The sequence below is a fragment of the Xenopus laevis genome, chromosome 5L (assembly GCF_017654675.1).
Source record: "Xenopus laevis strain J_2021 chromosome 5L, Xenopus_laevis_v10.1, whole genome shotgun sequence".
Lineage (NCBI taxonomy): Eukaryota > Metazoa > Chordata > Amphibia > Anura > Pipidae > Xenopus > Xenopus laevis.
In genome coordinates, this window is record NC_054379.1 from 105,350,199 (window position 1) to 105,367,704 (window position 17,506).

At 36.8% G+C, this 17,506-nt stretch overlaps 1 protein-coding gene across 6 annotated transcripts in view; it reads right to left on the reverse strand.

Annotated features, from left to right (window-relative positions):
* The window catches only part of abcc5.L (ATP binding cassette subfamily C member 5 L homeolog), a 67,357-nt gene that overhangs the window by 12,871 nt on the left and 36,980 nt on the right, over window positions 1–17,506 (reverse strand). For 4 of the 6 annotated variants that reach the window (XM_018261763.2, XM_018261764.2, XM_018261762.2 and 1 more), the window contains 13 exons: window positions 16,781–17,131; window positions 14,695–14,766; window positions 13,931–14,055; window positions 12,918–12,990; window positions 12,544–12,747; window positions 12,283–12,426; window positions 9,119–9,224; window positions 7,311–7,495; window positions 5,456–5,602; window positions 5,247–5,376; window positions 4,470–4,623; window positions 1,813–1,941; window positions 764–950 (listed from right to left, as the gene is read on the reverse strand). In XM_018261763.2, the coding sequence (XP_018117252.1) occupies window positions 764–950; window positions 1,813–1,941; window positions 4,470–4,623; window positions 5,247–5,376; window positions 5,456–5,602; window positions 7,311–7,495; window positions 9,119–9,224; window positions 12,283–12,426; window positions 12,544–12,747; window positions 12,918–12,990; window positions 13,931–14,055; window positions 14,695–14,766; window positions 16,781–17,131 (2,007 nt within the window). Of the gene's footprint in view, window positions 1–763; window positions 951–1,812; window positions 1,942–4,469; window positions 4,624–5,246; window positions 5,377–5,455; window positions 5,603–7,310; window positions 7,496–9,118; window positions 9,225–12,282; window positions 12,427–12,543; window positions 12,748–12,917; window positions 12,991–13,930; window positions 14,056–14,694; window positions 14,767–16,780; window positions 17,232–17,506 lie in introns of those variants that run through there. The other 2 variants (XM_041563214.1, XM_041563213.1) reach the window with 2 other exon arrangements.

The window sequence follows — 17,506 nt, forward strand, 5'->3', positions numbered from 1 at the left end:
GGTTGCGAAGTTGCGCTAGCGTTGATTCGCTATATAAAGCGAAGTTACGCTAGCGAAGGCTAATTTGCATACGGCGCAAAATTCAAATTTCAATGGAGGAACACGTATCTGCACTACAAATGCCTAGAAAACCTTTAAATCAGCAAATATAAATTTTATTTTGCCCTACACATGTGCCCACTGTCTAGGTAAGTTGCCATGAGTCAGGAAATGTAGGGGGGAGGAAGGGGAGCCCCAAAAATTTTTCAATCTTTTTCAGCCTATCACCCATCATGTAGAAAACACGCCAGCGTTTTTTGGGACTTAGAAAAAAAATTGACTTTTTTTGAAACAATCCCTATCTACTCTATTGCGCTTCGCCAGGTCTGAGGTGGCGAAGGAAGTCTAGCGTAAAAGGTAGCGTTCAGTACACTGCGCAAGTTAGTGAATTTGCGTAGTTTCGTCGCTAGCGAAAATTCGCCTGGCGTAAGGTTGCGAAGTAACACTAGCGAAACTACGCCAGCATTCGTTAGTGAATTTGTGCTGTAGCGAAAATGCCAAACGCTAGCGAATTAACGCTATCGTTCTGCGCTTTGCGGCTTAGTGAATTTGCCCCTTTATGTCTTATGAATAATCTGAAACCAACCCCTTTAATCAATTAATGTAATGACTTAGTCGAACTTGGGTTTAGATCTTTTAAAAAGACTAGCTTCCCCATTAAATATCTTTTTAAAAAATTGTGCACCATTGGTTGTACTCAAACAGAAATGAACATTTGTTTTACCTGTACTGCATAAGACATGGCCAGCCCAGCATATGCTGGTGAGATATTTCCATGCATCAAAACAATCATGAGGCCTGTAGTGGTGATAAGGGACACACTGATGACATCTAACCGTATGGCCAACCAGCGCATGGCACAATTAAACAGGTAAAAGGGAGCCTGGTTATTATCAAGCAGTTCTTGATACCTGAAAATGGAACATAAATGAAAAATGTACTGAAGTGTAGTTGTGGTAAATTTTGCACAGCAAACAAGGAACAAATTCACTAACTATATATATATATATAGGATGCACAAGTTTGAAAAATAAAGAAATTTTTGGTTCACTAACCAAGGTGTGCGGGTATATATATATATATATATATATATATATGCGCTCTCACAGGCAGTATTATGCAGGGTAGAGGCGTTTAATCCAGATCCCCCAGCTGCAAAGCACAGTCAGACCTCTCTGTTTTTTCCAAACATGCAAATATATAACAAGGCCCAGAATTTCATTGTTCATTTACAGGACTCTTCGCCAGTTCTTAAAGCAACAAAAACACCACAAATGAAAATATTTTACAGTAATTAAAAGATAATGTACTGTTGCCCTGTACCTCTAAACTTGTGTGTTTATATTTTATATAAACAAGCTGCTATGTAGGCATGAGAGCAGCCATTTTGGCTCAGGTTACATATGTAGAACATAATGGTGCTCTACAGAGCTTATCTATTACCTGCTATTTAACCTGTGCCATTAGCCCTATTTCAGCTGCATCCATTGTTACTTTTTATTAGTGATTAAGAAACAAACACACCACTTTTACCAGTGCAGGGCAACAGTACATTTTAATTGATTAAAACCATTTTCTTTTTCTGGTCTTACTGAGCCTTTAAGGTGGTTAATTCTTTTCCACAATAGGGTGATATACAATATTGTTTTAATTGAACTGCAGATTTATTATGTTGGTGAAAAGTTTAAATGATGCACCGTCTCTGTAAATGTTTCTACACCCTTAACACAACTTTATAGATTATGTATACAACAGAGCAAGCTGACTACTAACCTGAGTAAGAACTCATTTCCTTTGTTATAAGCATGGATGGTGGTAAGCCCTTGAATACTAGAAGTTATGTGAGACAGGAAAGGTGACTGTGTAATATTTTCCAGTCTCTTTAACTCACGGATGAACACTCTGTAAAGAAAAGTGTCTTCATAAAAACAGTATTTTATTTCACAAGAGATAAATGTAATTCAGCACCAGCAGTTGAAGAATAGACCTATACAGAATAAGGCATGATCTTTCCAAAAAGGTGTTGGCACCAAAACATTATTTTTGGCACAATAAAGAAGAAAATTGAATTTTAAGTGGCTTTCAAATTGCCACCTTTTCTGAAAAAAAATACCGGGCTTCCTATATATTTATCTTTTTTCACTATTAATAACATTGGGATTAACCATCATTTTTACTGGAAAGGCTGAAAAAATACCGGACAGGTGGCAACCCTACAGACAGCACAGTTAGTAACTACCATACTGCAGACCCCACTGAGGGGTGCGGGCACTGAATAAATGTTAGTTCTCTGACCCCTTCTGCTGGTTAATGAGCAGACAGGCAAGCCAATGTGGAGAAGGAGAGAACGCTGTGCAATGGGCCATTCAAAGTTATCATTCAATGGGGCCCTGGCCTGTAGTAGTTATGCTGCTGGGCACAATTGTGCAACATTGTTTACTCTATGTTGTAGTACAAATTTGCCTATGAACAACTCTGACTAGCCTTAAATAAGCGATTTAAAGGATAAGAAAGTCTTTTAATTTATAATCGCCTAAATTACTCTAAACCAGGAGTCCCCAACCTTTTTTACCCATGAGCCACATTCAAATGTTACAGAGTCGGGGAGCAACACAAGCATGAACAAATAACTTGGGGTGCCAAATAAGGGCTGTGATTGGCTATTTGGTAGCTTCTCTGTGGACTGGCAGCCTACAGGAGGCTCTACTTTGCAATATACTTTGTTTTTATGCAATTAAAACTTGCTTCCAAGCCTGGAATTCAATAATAAGCCCCTGCTTTGAGACCACTGGGAGCAACAATCAAGGGGTTGGAGCGCAACATGTTGCTCACAAGCTACTGGTTGGGGATCGCTGCTCTAAACAGTACCAGAATAAAATACCTTTCTCCCTGCATTCAGACTTATTTCCAGCCAGTTTTTTTTTCAGTTCAACTCATTTAGTTACTTTCTTTAATGAACTTTTGATTTCTGAGCATATCTCTCTGATACTATGAAAACCTGAAAAATGTACTTTTAGTATGATATAGGAGTGATAGTCTGAGCCAATTTCCAGTTTTGGAGTTATTTAGGTTTCTATTCAGCAGCAGGGTAAGTTGGCCCTGCTGAAATTGCAACCATGCAATAATTTCAATAAGAGACTAGAACATGAATAGGAGAGGGCCTGAATAGAAAGGTGAGTAATAAAAATTAGCAGTAACAATAAATTTGTAGCATTACAGAGCATATTTTAGATGGTGACCCCCATTTGAAAGCTGGAAAGACGAGGAAGGTAAATAATTCAAAAACTGTAAAAAAGAAACAATGATGGCCAATTAAAAAGTTTTTTAGAATTAGTCATTCTATACTATACTATAGTGATCCCCAACCAGTAGCTCGTGAGCAACATGTTGCTCTCCAACCCCTTGGATGTTGCTCTCAGTGGCCTCAAAGCAGGTGCTTATTTTTGAATTCCAGGCTTGGTGCCAAGTTTTAATTGCATAAATACTAAGTATATTGCCAAGTTAAGCCTCCGGTAGGCTGCCAGTACAAATAGGGGCTACTAAATAAGCCAATCGCAGCCCATATTTGGCACCACGAGGGACCTTTTCATGCTTGTGTTGCTCCCCAACTCTTTTTACTTTTTTACTTTTTTACATATGGCTCACGGGTAAAAAAGGTTGGGGACTGCTGCTATACTATATAACTTAAAGATAAACCACCCATTGCTCGAGGATCTCCTCGTAAATTTGATAAAATATTGGCCCTTTGGCTAGGTGCTAACCCAACAATTGACCTCTCTGACATACCATCTCCGAGACCCATCAACAAGTAGATGATATTGACGAGGAATTAAGAAGCAGGAATCGTTAGAAGGGTAACAACCTGTGTAGGTACTGTTGACATTTAGCATTCCCTAACATTCTAATGGACTGCAATTTATTGTATGTGTTTTTTTGTGTTATATGTTGTAACTACAAAAAAGAAAATAAAAACCTTTTTTTAAAAAAAAAAAAGAAATAAAAATAAAAAGATGAACCACCCCTTTTGAGAATACTTTTAGAGATAGGAAAAAAAAAGAGGTTTACTAATTTCATATAAAGCAAATTTAAAAAGCTCAAACATAAAAAAGACTGAAGATTTATGGCTCATTAAAATGTTTCTTGAACTGAAAAAGGCATTCAGCATTTACTAGTCTTTAATTATATCAGATTGGATTTGCTACTGTATACTCAATACATTATTACAATTACAGTATTAAGTACAAGAAACTAATTTAAATAGGTCATTTTAAATGTCTCATTATAATGAAAACTAAAACAAACAAAAAAAATAATTATATATTAGGTATCACTAAAGTGCTCAATAAAACAATGGTTGCAATGCATTATCCAATGCAATTCAGTATTCCTTAAAACATAAAATATTCAAACAGTTTCTGGATTCAGCTGACCTTGAGACGACATGCAGTATAGTGAAGAGGACAACTAAAGGTCCAACAGCCACCAGAAACCAGGGAAAGACAAAAGCAATAACTCCCAGGCAGAAGAAGACCAAGATAACATTTTGCACAAACATTTCAGCTTGGAAGGGTAGGCGTACATCAACTGCACAGCAAGGGGGGAAAAAAGGAAAAATGAAAACATGGTTAATTATAATCTCTGTTTTATTTACTCCATATATTTGATTTAACTCTGCAGATTTATAGTGCTGATACTGCAACAATATTCCAAAAGCCAACTGAATCTAAGGTTATCCTCTTTTCTGAATTGAATTGCTGCTCTCAGCCTACAAACGTCACCTCCCTTACCCTAGATCGGGAAGACTCACTACAACTATTGGATGACATCTAAATTGTAGCATGTGTTGTTTTTAATAAATGCTAATAACTATGTTATGGATCCCCTTCTTCCATATTCCTGTGTATTTACAAGGATCGGAATCACTATAAGTAAATCACTTGGAAAATAGTTGGTAATAATAAATGTATTTACACATAAAGGAGTACATATATGTTTATAGTATTGGAATAGTAGATGCCTAGCTTATTTTCCCTTTTGGTTAAGAAGGAAAAATAATAGATGAGGTTTATATTACCCAAAATTAGCACCAAGACAAGACTCACTATACTACTGCAACAAAGTTAAAAATACCGGATGGACAGAAGGATTTCTCCTTAACAAGAGCCATTTGTTGAGAGCTTGATTTTATATGCTAAAACAGGTCTCACCTTCATCCATGTCTTTGGAAAACCTGTTAAGAATGCGCCCTGTGGGGGTTGTGTCAAAAAATTTCATTGGGCTTCTTAGGATACGGCGAAATAACTCATCATGAAGCCTGGAGGAAGCACGCAAAGTTCCCTGGGAAGCAACAAAATATATCAAAAAGGAAACTACCATTTTGTTTTGAAGAATTTCTGAAAATATAAAGTGAATTTACCTTAACAAAAACGATGCCACGCACAGCCTTCAAAAGAAGCATCACAACCATAGAGAGAGCATAAATAGCGGTATAGAAGAGTACGTGCGGATTGTCCTTCATACTATTACTGACAACAGTTGCATTTTGCACCACAACAGAGGAATTCTTAACAGAGAGAAATACGTTCATGTTAAAACATTTACTCTGATAAAAGTTTACAAGAATAAATACTGCTCTTGTTGAAATAAAAAAAACCATAACTTTGTACCTGAAAATGCCGTAATACACAGTGAAAAGTTTGCATTTATCCATTTTTTTGGCCTAATTTGGAGAATTTTTTAAGGGAAAGTTGTGCTCACCGTTAAATGTTATCCCATTAGGTGGGGGTGCAATGAGGCTGTGACCACGAAGACTAAAAGGTTCTCTCACCCATTATTAATATATTAAGGACATTAAGACATTTGTGCCTTTAGCTACTAAAAAATGTCTTACCCTTTAAACAAAACAGGGATTGTTTGTCCGTATATTGCAATATATTCAAGCTGTTTAACCACATCAAAGGCCCCTGGACTGGCCATCTTTCATCTGATTCATCAAGAGATACTGACACTGGAAATTACCTTTTTTTTAAATCTATCATAACATTGCTTTGCATTGTATTTATAATTTTTCAGTCAGATTGGTAAAACAGTCAGGTTTAGGAACTTCAAGTAATAATTACCAACCAGCCAAAAACAATCAACATAACCTATAGGTATCTTTAAATGTACATTTATATTTTGAAGAGTAGTTTTTTAGTGAATCATAGTGAATTAAGTGAATTCTCATGCTTCATTATATATTTTTCACAGTGAGTTTTACCTGCAACTTGCTTGCTTTCAAGATTAAAACTCCCAAATGGTTGCCCTTTTTATTGGCCACCACTGGGATCACCTGACTGTAACTGGGAATAACAGAAGCTATACATATTGATAAGGGAAGCAGAGGACCCTCTTGTCTTGGTTCTTCACTATTTTTAGCCAAATAGTAAAAGTTTTTGCCATTAAAAAAAAAATATCAAAGTTATGGTGTTTCTTACATAACATCTTTTGTAATATAATCAATGAAAACAGGTACAGGTATGGGACCGGTTAACCAGAATGCTCGGGACCTGGGGCTTTCCAGATAACGGACCTTTCCATAATTTGGATCTTCATATGTTAAGTCTAACAGAAATCATGTAAATATGAAATAAACCCAATAGGCTGGTTTTGCTTTCAATATGGATTAATTATATCTTACTTTGGATCAAGTACAAGGTACTGTTTTATTATTATAGAGAAAAAGACGTTACTGTCCTTGCTCCAAATTTCTGGTAGCCCTATTAAAGTCTACACTGACCGGTTTCCAGATAAGTGATCCCATATTTGCATATGGAATCTAAACTACAGACTCTATTCCATGAAGTTGAACCAAAAGCTTCAGTATGAGATCTATTATCCAGGACCTGAAATCTGGATCTTTATACCTTAAGTTTACTAGAAATCATGTAAACATTAAATAAACCCAGTAGGCTGGTTTTGCTTCCACTAAGGATTAACTATCTTAAGTCAGGTTCAAGTACAAGGTGCTGTTTTACTATTATGGAGAAAAAGGAAATCATTTTTAAAAATTTGGATAATTTCGATAAAAATGGAGTCTATGGGAGAAAATTGGAGATGGCCCTCCCGTAATTCGAAGCTTTCTGGATGATGGATCTTATACATACTGTACATATACACACACACCAGCAGCAATTGCACATTTTCTCATACTGCACTATGAAACAGATAATGGCCATTTGTATGTCCCCTGTGGTATGCAGACCATGCAAGTTTCTGAAGGAAAGTCTTACCCCACTGCCTTGTTTTATCCAATAGCTGAGCCACCAGTTACTGAATGCAGTACTTCCTACATTGAGTACAAACAATGTCATGATGATGAGGAAAGCAAATGGACCTCCAGCTGACTGAATATAAGCTCCATAAACAGACCATGGCACAGATCCTTTGCCCTTTTCCTCTAGCTGCATGAGCTGGCCTGTGGAAACAACATCAAACAGTAAGAACAGGTTTCCACATTCTAACACATGAGAAGAAAATTGATCTAATGCTGATATATGAATTATCTTGCATAAAATACTAATGGCATATGGAGTGATTAAAAACAGCCAGTGTGATATTGGCCTTAGAGCAATCATTTTCAACAGCACTCACTGAACAGAATAGGGTAAAACCTGTCTGAAAATAAAATGAGATACACTTTGTGGAGAAAGCCAAATCCCTCCCATATAATCATAAAAGTGTAACTCAAAAACCACGGTGACCAAATATACTTCACACACACAACCATCTGCTCACCAGACTGTGCTTTAAAAAGAAAACAAAATACCTAGGGCCTTGCTATTTATGGTACTAATTATGAAAATAAAACCAGTTTTACTTCCTGGTTCTGCCAAGCACAGGAGAAGCTGATAAGTTGTCCAAAGGCTACAGCTTAGCAAAGAGAAGTGGGTAGTAAGTTCAAGGCAAAAAATACCCATTTTTAATTAGTGCTTTATAACTGAAAAAAAAAATAGGATTACTGGTATGGGATCTGTTATCTGGAATATTTCTGACCCATTATCTGGATAAAGGATCTTTTTTTGAAACACTTTATTTTCAGTATTTTGAACAACAAATATCAGTAAGCATCTGTGACAGCATTTCACATAGATAAAATGACAATCCAGAAAAGTCACACGAAATAGGCATGAGAGTACTGCACACATTGCAGATTTGTCTATGTTGAAAATTGCATACATACTGATATAACAGAAAGAGAGAGACAAAAAAGAAAAAGAGACAAAAGTAAAAACGAAAACACAATCAAAACCATAAGAGCAGGCATAGGACATTATTCCAGTATCATATTTAAAAGGAAGGGCAGGTGGGGAACGGCCGGACAATTACAAAACGTGTCAATCTACAGGGAAGCAGGCGACCCAAGAGCTCCATGTCTCGATATAGATGGGCATCGAAATATTGCTAAGTGCTGAGAGGTATTCCATACGCTTTATTTCCACAATCTTATTCTGTAACTCCTCTATAGTGGGTTTGTTGGGTTGCTTCCATTTCTGGCAGAGCAATCTCCTAGCTGCAGACAGAATGTGATTCATCAACCGCCTGATAAAGGATCTTTTCATAATTTGGATCACTATATGTTAAATAATTCCAATAATTCATTCATTCATCATTGACTGAATTAATACGCAGTGATGCCGTCATGTTGACCAGCGTGTGATTCAGGGACAATTACACATGAATATATGACCCCCTGGCAGAGTAATTCAGCCTATTCAATGTTGAAGTGATGTATTCTGGGACTTTAATCTTTAAAAATTTTTGGTGCATTGTCTCAGAATCTGCACCAAATAAAATTACTTAGAAGCAACACTAGCTGCAAATCATGTACTTTATTGCCACCTAACCTGTGTGACTATATAGAGCATGTTGTGCAGCATCTCCTTTAATTTTCCTTACACACTTATGACTTAAAAAAACTGAATGACACTAGCTTAAAACAGATATCTGAAGTTGTATTTCTACATTAGCTGGTGTATGATAATTCCTGCCTTATTTTAAAAGGATTATCAAAGAAAATTTGTGAGGAAAAAAGAAGCACCTTCTTCCTTTTTTACAGTCTTTTCTTTCTTCACAGATCCAGCCTTAATGCCTTTTTCTAGAGGCTTCTTCAGTGAGTTGCTTAAATTCTTTTTAAGGTTCATTTGCTATAAAAAGTAATATTCAAGCTGTTAACAGTACTGCTGTAATTGTGAGAAAAGGCAACATCAAATGTTTAGAAAAATGGCTTAGAAACTACTGTATGTCTAAAAAACGAATCAATTCATATAAAGTAATAAAACAATGCAAAATAAAATGATTAAAGGAACAGTAACCCCCCCCAACATGAGTTCAATAAATAAAGTGTCTTTTAAAGTGTCCTTTTTTGCCAATTGTTTTAGTCATAAACAGTCTAAGCGTTTTGTTATTTCTTAAAGGGGTTGCTCACCTTCCACACTTTTTCAGTCTTGTTGTTTTCAGATTGGTCAGCAGAAATAAAGACTTATACAGTTGCTTTCCATGCTTTATTTTTTACCTATTTTCCAAAATTGAAGTTTAAATTTTAATGTTCTGTCTCTGGTGTTTCAGTCTGGCACCTCAGTGATCCAAGTGCATATTCTGAACGGTTACAATTTGCTACACTAGTTGCTACATTTCTCAGCAGCATCTGTGGGTTATCAGCAACTATTTTATCAGTAATAGCTGCCTTTAAAGAAACCAGAGCTGTGGATTCGAGGAGTCAGAGTCAGGAGTCCAAATCGCAAAAAACTTACCGACTTCTAATAACTTTAAATACAAGCGTGAAAATAATCAAATCAGATTTAAAAGCTTCTATGAAGGAGGTTAAGGCAGAAGCAATTCTGTTTCTAAGAACAATACTTCAGTTCATTTTGGATTGTATTTAACAGATATTCTACAGCTATATGCCAGGTTCCATTAATATAGAAATTGTTTTCCAATTATTTTTGGTTTATGTAGTTTGATTTTGTTTTAGAATTAACAAAGGATGTGGTTTATATTTCTGAGCTTTGGCAGCGATGAATGCCGTGTATGTTGTGTACTTAATTTCTTTCCATTATACATGAAAATTACATTAGTATATTAAAGGAACAGTAAAATGAAAGTGTTTTAAAGTATTTAACATAATATACTGTTAGCATGCACTGGTAAAAGCGGTTTGTTAGCTTCAGAAAGACTACTGTAGTTTATATAAACAAGCTGCTGTACAGCCATGGGGACAGCCATTTAAACTGAAAAATGGAGTCAGAGGTACCATAAACTGGGGAGTCGGGGTCAAAGTATTTACGTACTGACTGCACAGCCCTGAATGAAACTCAGGGATTCTGCTCAGTAGGGTCAAAGATAAGAAACTACTGTATGTATACTAATGTATACTAATGTATCCAAGACTGCATTTAGGTCTGATGCTGCCCTAGGCATCAGACCTAAGAACGCCCTTACACCGTGCGTGCTGACGCCATGAGCCGTGTACGCTAACCTCATGTGAGGTATTCAGCGGAAGTGACGTCAGTGCCCCGTGTGCGTGTCACTTCTGCGTGCTTCCTAGGCCCCCCTACCCCTCAGCTATGTCAATGGATTTCCTATGGAAATCTGTGGCGGAGGGTGGGGAGAGGTTTAAAAAAAAAATACCCACCCCGAGGGCCGCCCCCAAAACCGTGCCGTATTAGTATAAATACGGCCCAAAATGTATCAATTTAGAACAGTTTACAGAGTCAGTGACCTCCCCTCCTTCTATGACCCGCTTTAGAAAGACATGAGTTAAAAATGAAACTTTAGACATTGATATTAGCATAAAGCTGGCCATAGATGTTGAGATTTTTAAAAGATCAGATCCTGATCGTGAGACCACGATCTTCTCAGAACGATCGTACGATCGTACGAATCTACCATCAACTAAAAAGACCAATTTACCAGGAAAACAAAGGGGAGCTGCCTGCTTGGCCCTGCAAACATAGAGAGATTGCACTGGGACCGACAAAGATTTTTTGACCTGGCCGATCAATTTCCCGACAGATGTCGGCCGAAAAATCGTAAGATGTACGATCGTTCGAATACCACTAACCGCACGATAATTTCGAAGGATCGGTCGGGCTTCCCTAAAATCGGTCGTTCGGCAAGAAGAATCGTCGCGTCTATGGGGACCTTAACGGTCGCAAATGTACAATATAAAATAATTGAAAAAGATCTATTTCTGGTGATCAATCTGAAAACATATAAACGGAAAAAAAGTGTTGGAAAGTGAATAACCCCTTTGAGCTAAAAAGGGAAATTAAAGCTACGCCATATTTGGATCTCGTAAGGCAGATAATACGATTACCAAAGCTTAGATAATTGTGCTGCATAACTATATATCGCTATGTTCAAACTTAACATTTTATTTTATTTTTACAAAAATCAAACAGTTCATTTTTTTCTTACCCTTATGACTTATTACTATGATGATTTACGGACAAGCCAATCATCGACAGCCAGTATAAATGGCTTATAAACTGCCAAATACATCTTGAGGGGCTTAACAGGCAGATTTTTTTTTTATTTTGGACTGTGTATGGCTAGCTTTATTTAATCACTTCATGTTGAATACATGCATTTATTGTCCCTTTATTTCTGTAGCTAATTGCCTAAGAACATAAGCACACAGGACCAATGAATGCACTCGTCGGGCAATTTTTGTCAAAGTTTATGGGAAGGGTGATTTAGGTAACAATTCTAAGTTATTATAAAATTAAAGCACCCAAGCATTCTTGATACTTAGGGTAATAGTACATGAAGCGAAGACTCATTGCATTGATCCATTTAATAATTATTGGCCCACTACATGGAAAGACTTAGAATAAGTGTTGTTTTATACAAACATTATAATGATATCTACCGTCAAGCAGAAAAGCTTAAAATGATAAGTTTTGGTTCTTCATAAAATGGGCAAATAATAAAAATTATTTTGTATATATATATATATATATATATATATATATATATATATATATATATATATATATATATATATATATATATATATATATATATATATATATATATATATATATATATATATATACATACATACATACAAATAGTCTCCAAACTATATTAAAAAGACAGGACGTTGGCAGTTGATTGTATCTGCTGACATACCTTTTATGAAATAGATGAAATAAAAGTTTTAATTATTAGGTAAACTGGATTATCTAGCGCAAAATTTACCTCAATGTGCGGAGTATCTCCTAGCTGGAAGTTATTAAATATGGTAGCATATTCTCCACTGAGTTTGATTAGGTCTTCGTGTGTTCCCCTTTCTGTGATACACCCTTCCTTCATGTAAATTACATCATCACAATCCACAAGGTACTGGAAGAAAGCATGAAACAGAATTAGAAAAAAAAACCCCATTAAGGCAGCATCATATTTAATATAGGAGTTATGTGGTGGACGCAAAGTTCTTGGAACCCAGTTCAGTTCTAATACCTGCAGCTGGTGAGTGATGAATAGGATGGTTTTAGATTTCAGGTGTTTTCTGATTGCGCTGTTAAATATATGGTTACCAACATGGGCATCTAAGGCACTTAGAGGATCATCAAGAATATAAATGCTGCGGTCACTGTACAAAGCTCTTGCAAGACTAATTCTCTGCCTTTGGCCACCACTCAGATTGGCCCCTCGTTCTCCAATCTATAAACAAAATATAAAAAAAAAACCACATATTTGCCTTAGAATTTTAAACATACAGAATAATCAACAAAATGATTCAAGAGGAAGCAAGATTTATATTAGAAGTATAATAAGAAGCTAAATAAACTTAAAAACTGTCAAGATTAAAAACAGAATTTTGTAGTACTAACTTCTGTCAGGTCTCCGGTAGGTAGAATTGCAAGATCTGGTCGAAGGCAGCAAACACTTAGAACAGTATTATATCTGTGATTAAAAAGAAAAACACATACATAATTGACCCAATGACCCACCACCCCACTATTATTCCTAGCCAGATCTACTACCCGACATGGCTTAGAATAGGTTAATTTCCCTTGCAAACTGGAACCCACAAAACCATAAGTGCATTAATAGAAATAGTTGTATCCAAGGACAAGGGGCAACTTTTTTTTATTCCTTTGTCTTTGCTGCTATATTTTATTCCCTACTATTTTATCAGCAGATCCCCCTAACATTCATTTTAAAGCCAAACAAATTGCTTTTAAGGGATACTGTCATGGGAAAAACATGTTGTTTTTTTTTCAAGATTCTTCAGTCTAAAGCAGACCTCCACTGAAATCTGTTTTTCAAAAGAGCAAACTGTTTTTTTTATATTAATTTTGAAATCTGACATGGGGCTAGACATGTTGTCAGTCATGTGACTTGTGCTCTGATAAACTGTCACTCTGCTGCTGCACTGCAAGTTGGAGTGATATCACCCCCAGCAGCCAATCAGCAAGGTAACCAGATAATAGCTCCCTTGTAGATATAACAACAGCACTCAATGGTGAAAACCCATGTCCCACTGCGACTCCTTCAGTTACATTGAGTAGGAGAAACAATAGCCTGTTGGAAAGCAGTTCCATGGTGCAGCACTGGCTCTTTCTGAAAGAACATTACCAATATTTCAACTAAAAAAAAAAATACACTTGTTGGGTTAGAAATTAAATTTTACATGGTAGAGTATATTATTTGCACTGAAAACAGTGTAATTTAGAAATAAAAACTACACTATAAAAATCATGATAGAATCCCTTTAAGGATTTCAGTAATGGGATCTAATACATTTATCATTCACTTTAGGAACCCCATCCAGAAAGAAAACAAGAGGGTGTAGTTTTCAGTGCGGCTATAAAAATTCATGTAAAAAACTATCAACACTTACTTTTCCTCATTAAATTCCTTCCCAAATAAGATGTTGTCCCTGAGAGTGGCATTCAAAATCCAGGCCTGCTGTGCAACATATGCAAAACTGGCATTGACAGCAATACTGCCCTCCAACAGCGTCATCTGCAATCACAAAGCTTACAATTAAAATGTGTTCTTTCACAAATATAAAATTTTCATTTTACAAATGCTAGATATACAGACGGAATGGTAGGGCCTAAAGTATTCCACAAAAAACAAACGGCCTATTTTAATGGGAAAGATCCTGTCAATGACTTGGGAGAACTGATTAAAAGGTAAAAAAAAATGTATGTTCAGTACTGCAACCAAATGATCCTTACAGAGCAAAAGCTCTCTGTCATTGACAGTGTTGCAGATCTGAAAATAAAACTTCATAGTGTTACGCTGATCCACCAGCATAACCATTTTGTAACCATAACCATTTCAGTGTTGCTGCAAAAAACATATGATCTTCATGACACTGCTGATCCAACTGCAGTTAGACCCTCCACATGATTGGTCAAATTATACAAATAAATTGTTAGGTTCCATGCAGTCAATGTAATTGTGCAACACAAAATCTACTGCTTACAGTAGAGAACTCACAAAAATCTCAGAAGACTAGGAATAAATATGTAAGTATGTTTGCTGTCATTTCAATTATCTCAACAGAGCAGGAGAGCAAATGTATAGATCATCAACTCAAAACCTCGGTTCACTTTCACATTCCAGGGAAAAAAAAAACCTAATCCAGCTTATTACCTGTCCCAGAATGGCGGAGATCAGTGAAGTTTTTCCGCTTCCCACACTACCACATATTCCAATTAGCTTGCCCTAGATATAGAGAGAGAGACGGTGTCACAATATAATGCATTTTACATGTTATGTTTACAGCACTAAAATACGGTAGAAAGTCAGGTTGGTAAATCTTTTTTTGGTCATGCCTTTTGTAACAACTGACAATTAATAATTGATTAAAGGAACAGCTAAGCACGTTACTAAGAATTTAAATTTAATTACAGAAATATGTTTATAATGCTTTGGCCATTCCTATGCACAGTTAAATTCTACTTTGTTAGGTCCCTTGCTTCTGTCATTAATATTAATTCAGTCCAACAGTGAAGAACAAGAAGGCAAAACCAGAGGAATTTGTAAAGCAAAAAACTCTAAAATGCAAAACTACCCTCTATTACAGCAGATTTCTTAACCCTTTTTTTCTCAGGAGACCCAAGCTGAGATAAGGAAAAAGCTCTTGTGACCATTCACCTTGTTTTAATAACTATTTTCTTCTGGGGGATCAATGTGACCTAACGTAAACCTCATTTCTAGGTTCAAATCCATAGGTTAAGTATACTTGTTCTATAGCAAACAGTTATTGATGGGAGTAAAGGCAGAAGTGGAAAGGATTTATAAAACATTAAGGCCATATGTCAAGATGATTGCAGATTCAGGAGAACCCACCCCTCTGCTGCTCCCGTCTGCCTGCATCCGGAACAAAAGTCCCCTGTCGGGTGCTGGCAGAAATGCCGAATTTCGGTGGCGAAATTCGAAGCAGCCAGACCATGAATTCTGTACATGCAGAGAATCCATAGAGTCTGGCCCTAGCCTAAAAGTAGAAGGCTAATGATACACAAGCGATATTCAGGCCAGTAAAGATGCATCCAAGGGTGGGGGAGACTACGTCAACAGTTTTAGGCTTTTACAGGTTGGAATAGCATACTTTATTTGAAATGATTTTAAAGCATTTTAATATCTTGGTGTTACTGTCCCCTTTTGGCACATGTAGCAGGCAACAACCTGCTATGAATAACTCTCCATTCACGTTTCTCACAATTGCATGCCATGTGTCTGGTTCTCAGTAACACCAACTGTGTAAATATTAATTCATTTAACACACACACAGCTTTTAATTGCATAGCAGAAACAAATGCCCAGAATCACCATGTGTATCACTTCCCTGAACCAGATTCAGCTTCCACAATGCTTTACCATCCAATATCGCTAAAAAAAAACCTGGGGGCCCAGAGGGACCTGACTGGTGCAAATTATCAATATAAGACTGCAAAACAGGTAGTCTTTATGAAGGTTTGGGGGCCTAAAATGATTTAGCTTTGAGACCAATAACTTCTGGGGAGAAAAACTGAATCGTGAGTGACACATAAGGAGTCTGTGTTTATGAGGTCTATAAATTTATCAAGTCTATAAATTAAAAAGACACAGCTCATTACTGCTAAAATGCAGGATTTGATTGGACAACCATGTTTAGCAAATGAAAAAGTTCAGAAAAAAATGTACAGCTTATTGTGGCGTATTCATTGATGGTTATTACAGTGAAAATTGAGAAAAACTATTTACAGCTCCTTCACTAACTTAGCAGAGGACTTATACACACACACACAGGTACCCCACTTTTTAACTTGAGCTTATGTAAAAAATGTGCATAAACACAGTCTGAACTTCCATAAACATCATTTTTTTATAGTTCTTGTGAGCAGAGAGACTGATCTTCCACCACTCACTCGCCTTGTTGCATTGTGAAATCATGGAATCCGAGACTTGTCCCTCTGCTTTCCAGACAATCAGTGTACCGCCAACTATGGAAAACAGAGGGACTTCAAGACCCAGAAATTGAGGAAGCGGCTGGATCACTATGAATCTAAGGGGGCAGATAAGGGATTCCTACAAAAACTATCATGGTTTCTTATTTCAGACTTCTTTTTGGAAGTTCTTATAGTGTTTATGTACCTTTTCTACAAAAGCCCAAATGAATGAGCTCATGTCACAAAGGGAACTGGTGTGCTGATGCTATAAAATAGAGTAGAAGACAATGATGTGCAGTTGTACTCACCTTTTCTATATTTAGGTCAATGTTGTACAAGACCCTCTGCAGTTTTACATTTATTACTGGAAGCGGTTTTGTCTCTTCATCAGGGCTGGGGTGCTCATCACTATCAATCAGGAGATGACCTTTCTGTTCTGCCAGGACTGCTTGTGACCCTTCATTTTGTAGACTGCACTTTTCTTTCTTTCCCTTTGCCCCCTTTTTTCCTTTTTTCAATTTGGGGGTGCCCTTCGGAGAGCACTGGTTACTGGCATAGGAAGTGTCCCACGCTAATGTAGCGTTTTTCAGCTCTATGATGAGGTTAGGGCTGGATGGCTTTTTCTTTACCATGTGAACCTCTTCCATTAAAAATAGACTCTGATAGGAGGTTGTGAGAGAGGTGCAAAGATGAGACAGCAGGTCAGGCCTAGGGCACTCATGAAGCAAAAACATCAGGCTATACAGTGGAAGGAAGCTGCTGTGGAGCAAAAGGTAGCTCATTAGAGTCAACTAACCTGACTTTAGCTGAGGGGCTCACAAACGAGAGGTAAAACTAAATACACAAATAATCCACTCAATCAGTCTTGTCGAGTTGCTATTTCAAACACCTTACTAAACATACACCAAAAATGTTGCCAAGCATGTCAGTAAATTCTGAACTTCTGAGAAATGTTTGGTGTGTGATGGTTTTTAATGCAGTCCTTAACTGAAACCTAAAGCAGTTAAACCTATAATGGCGAGGATAACATCCTA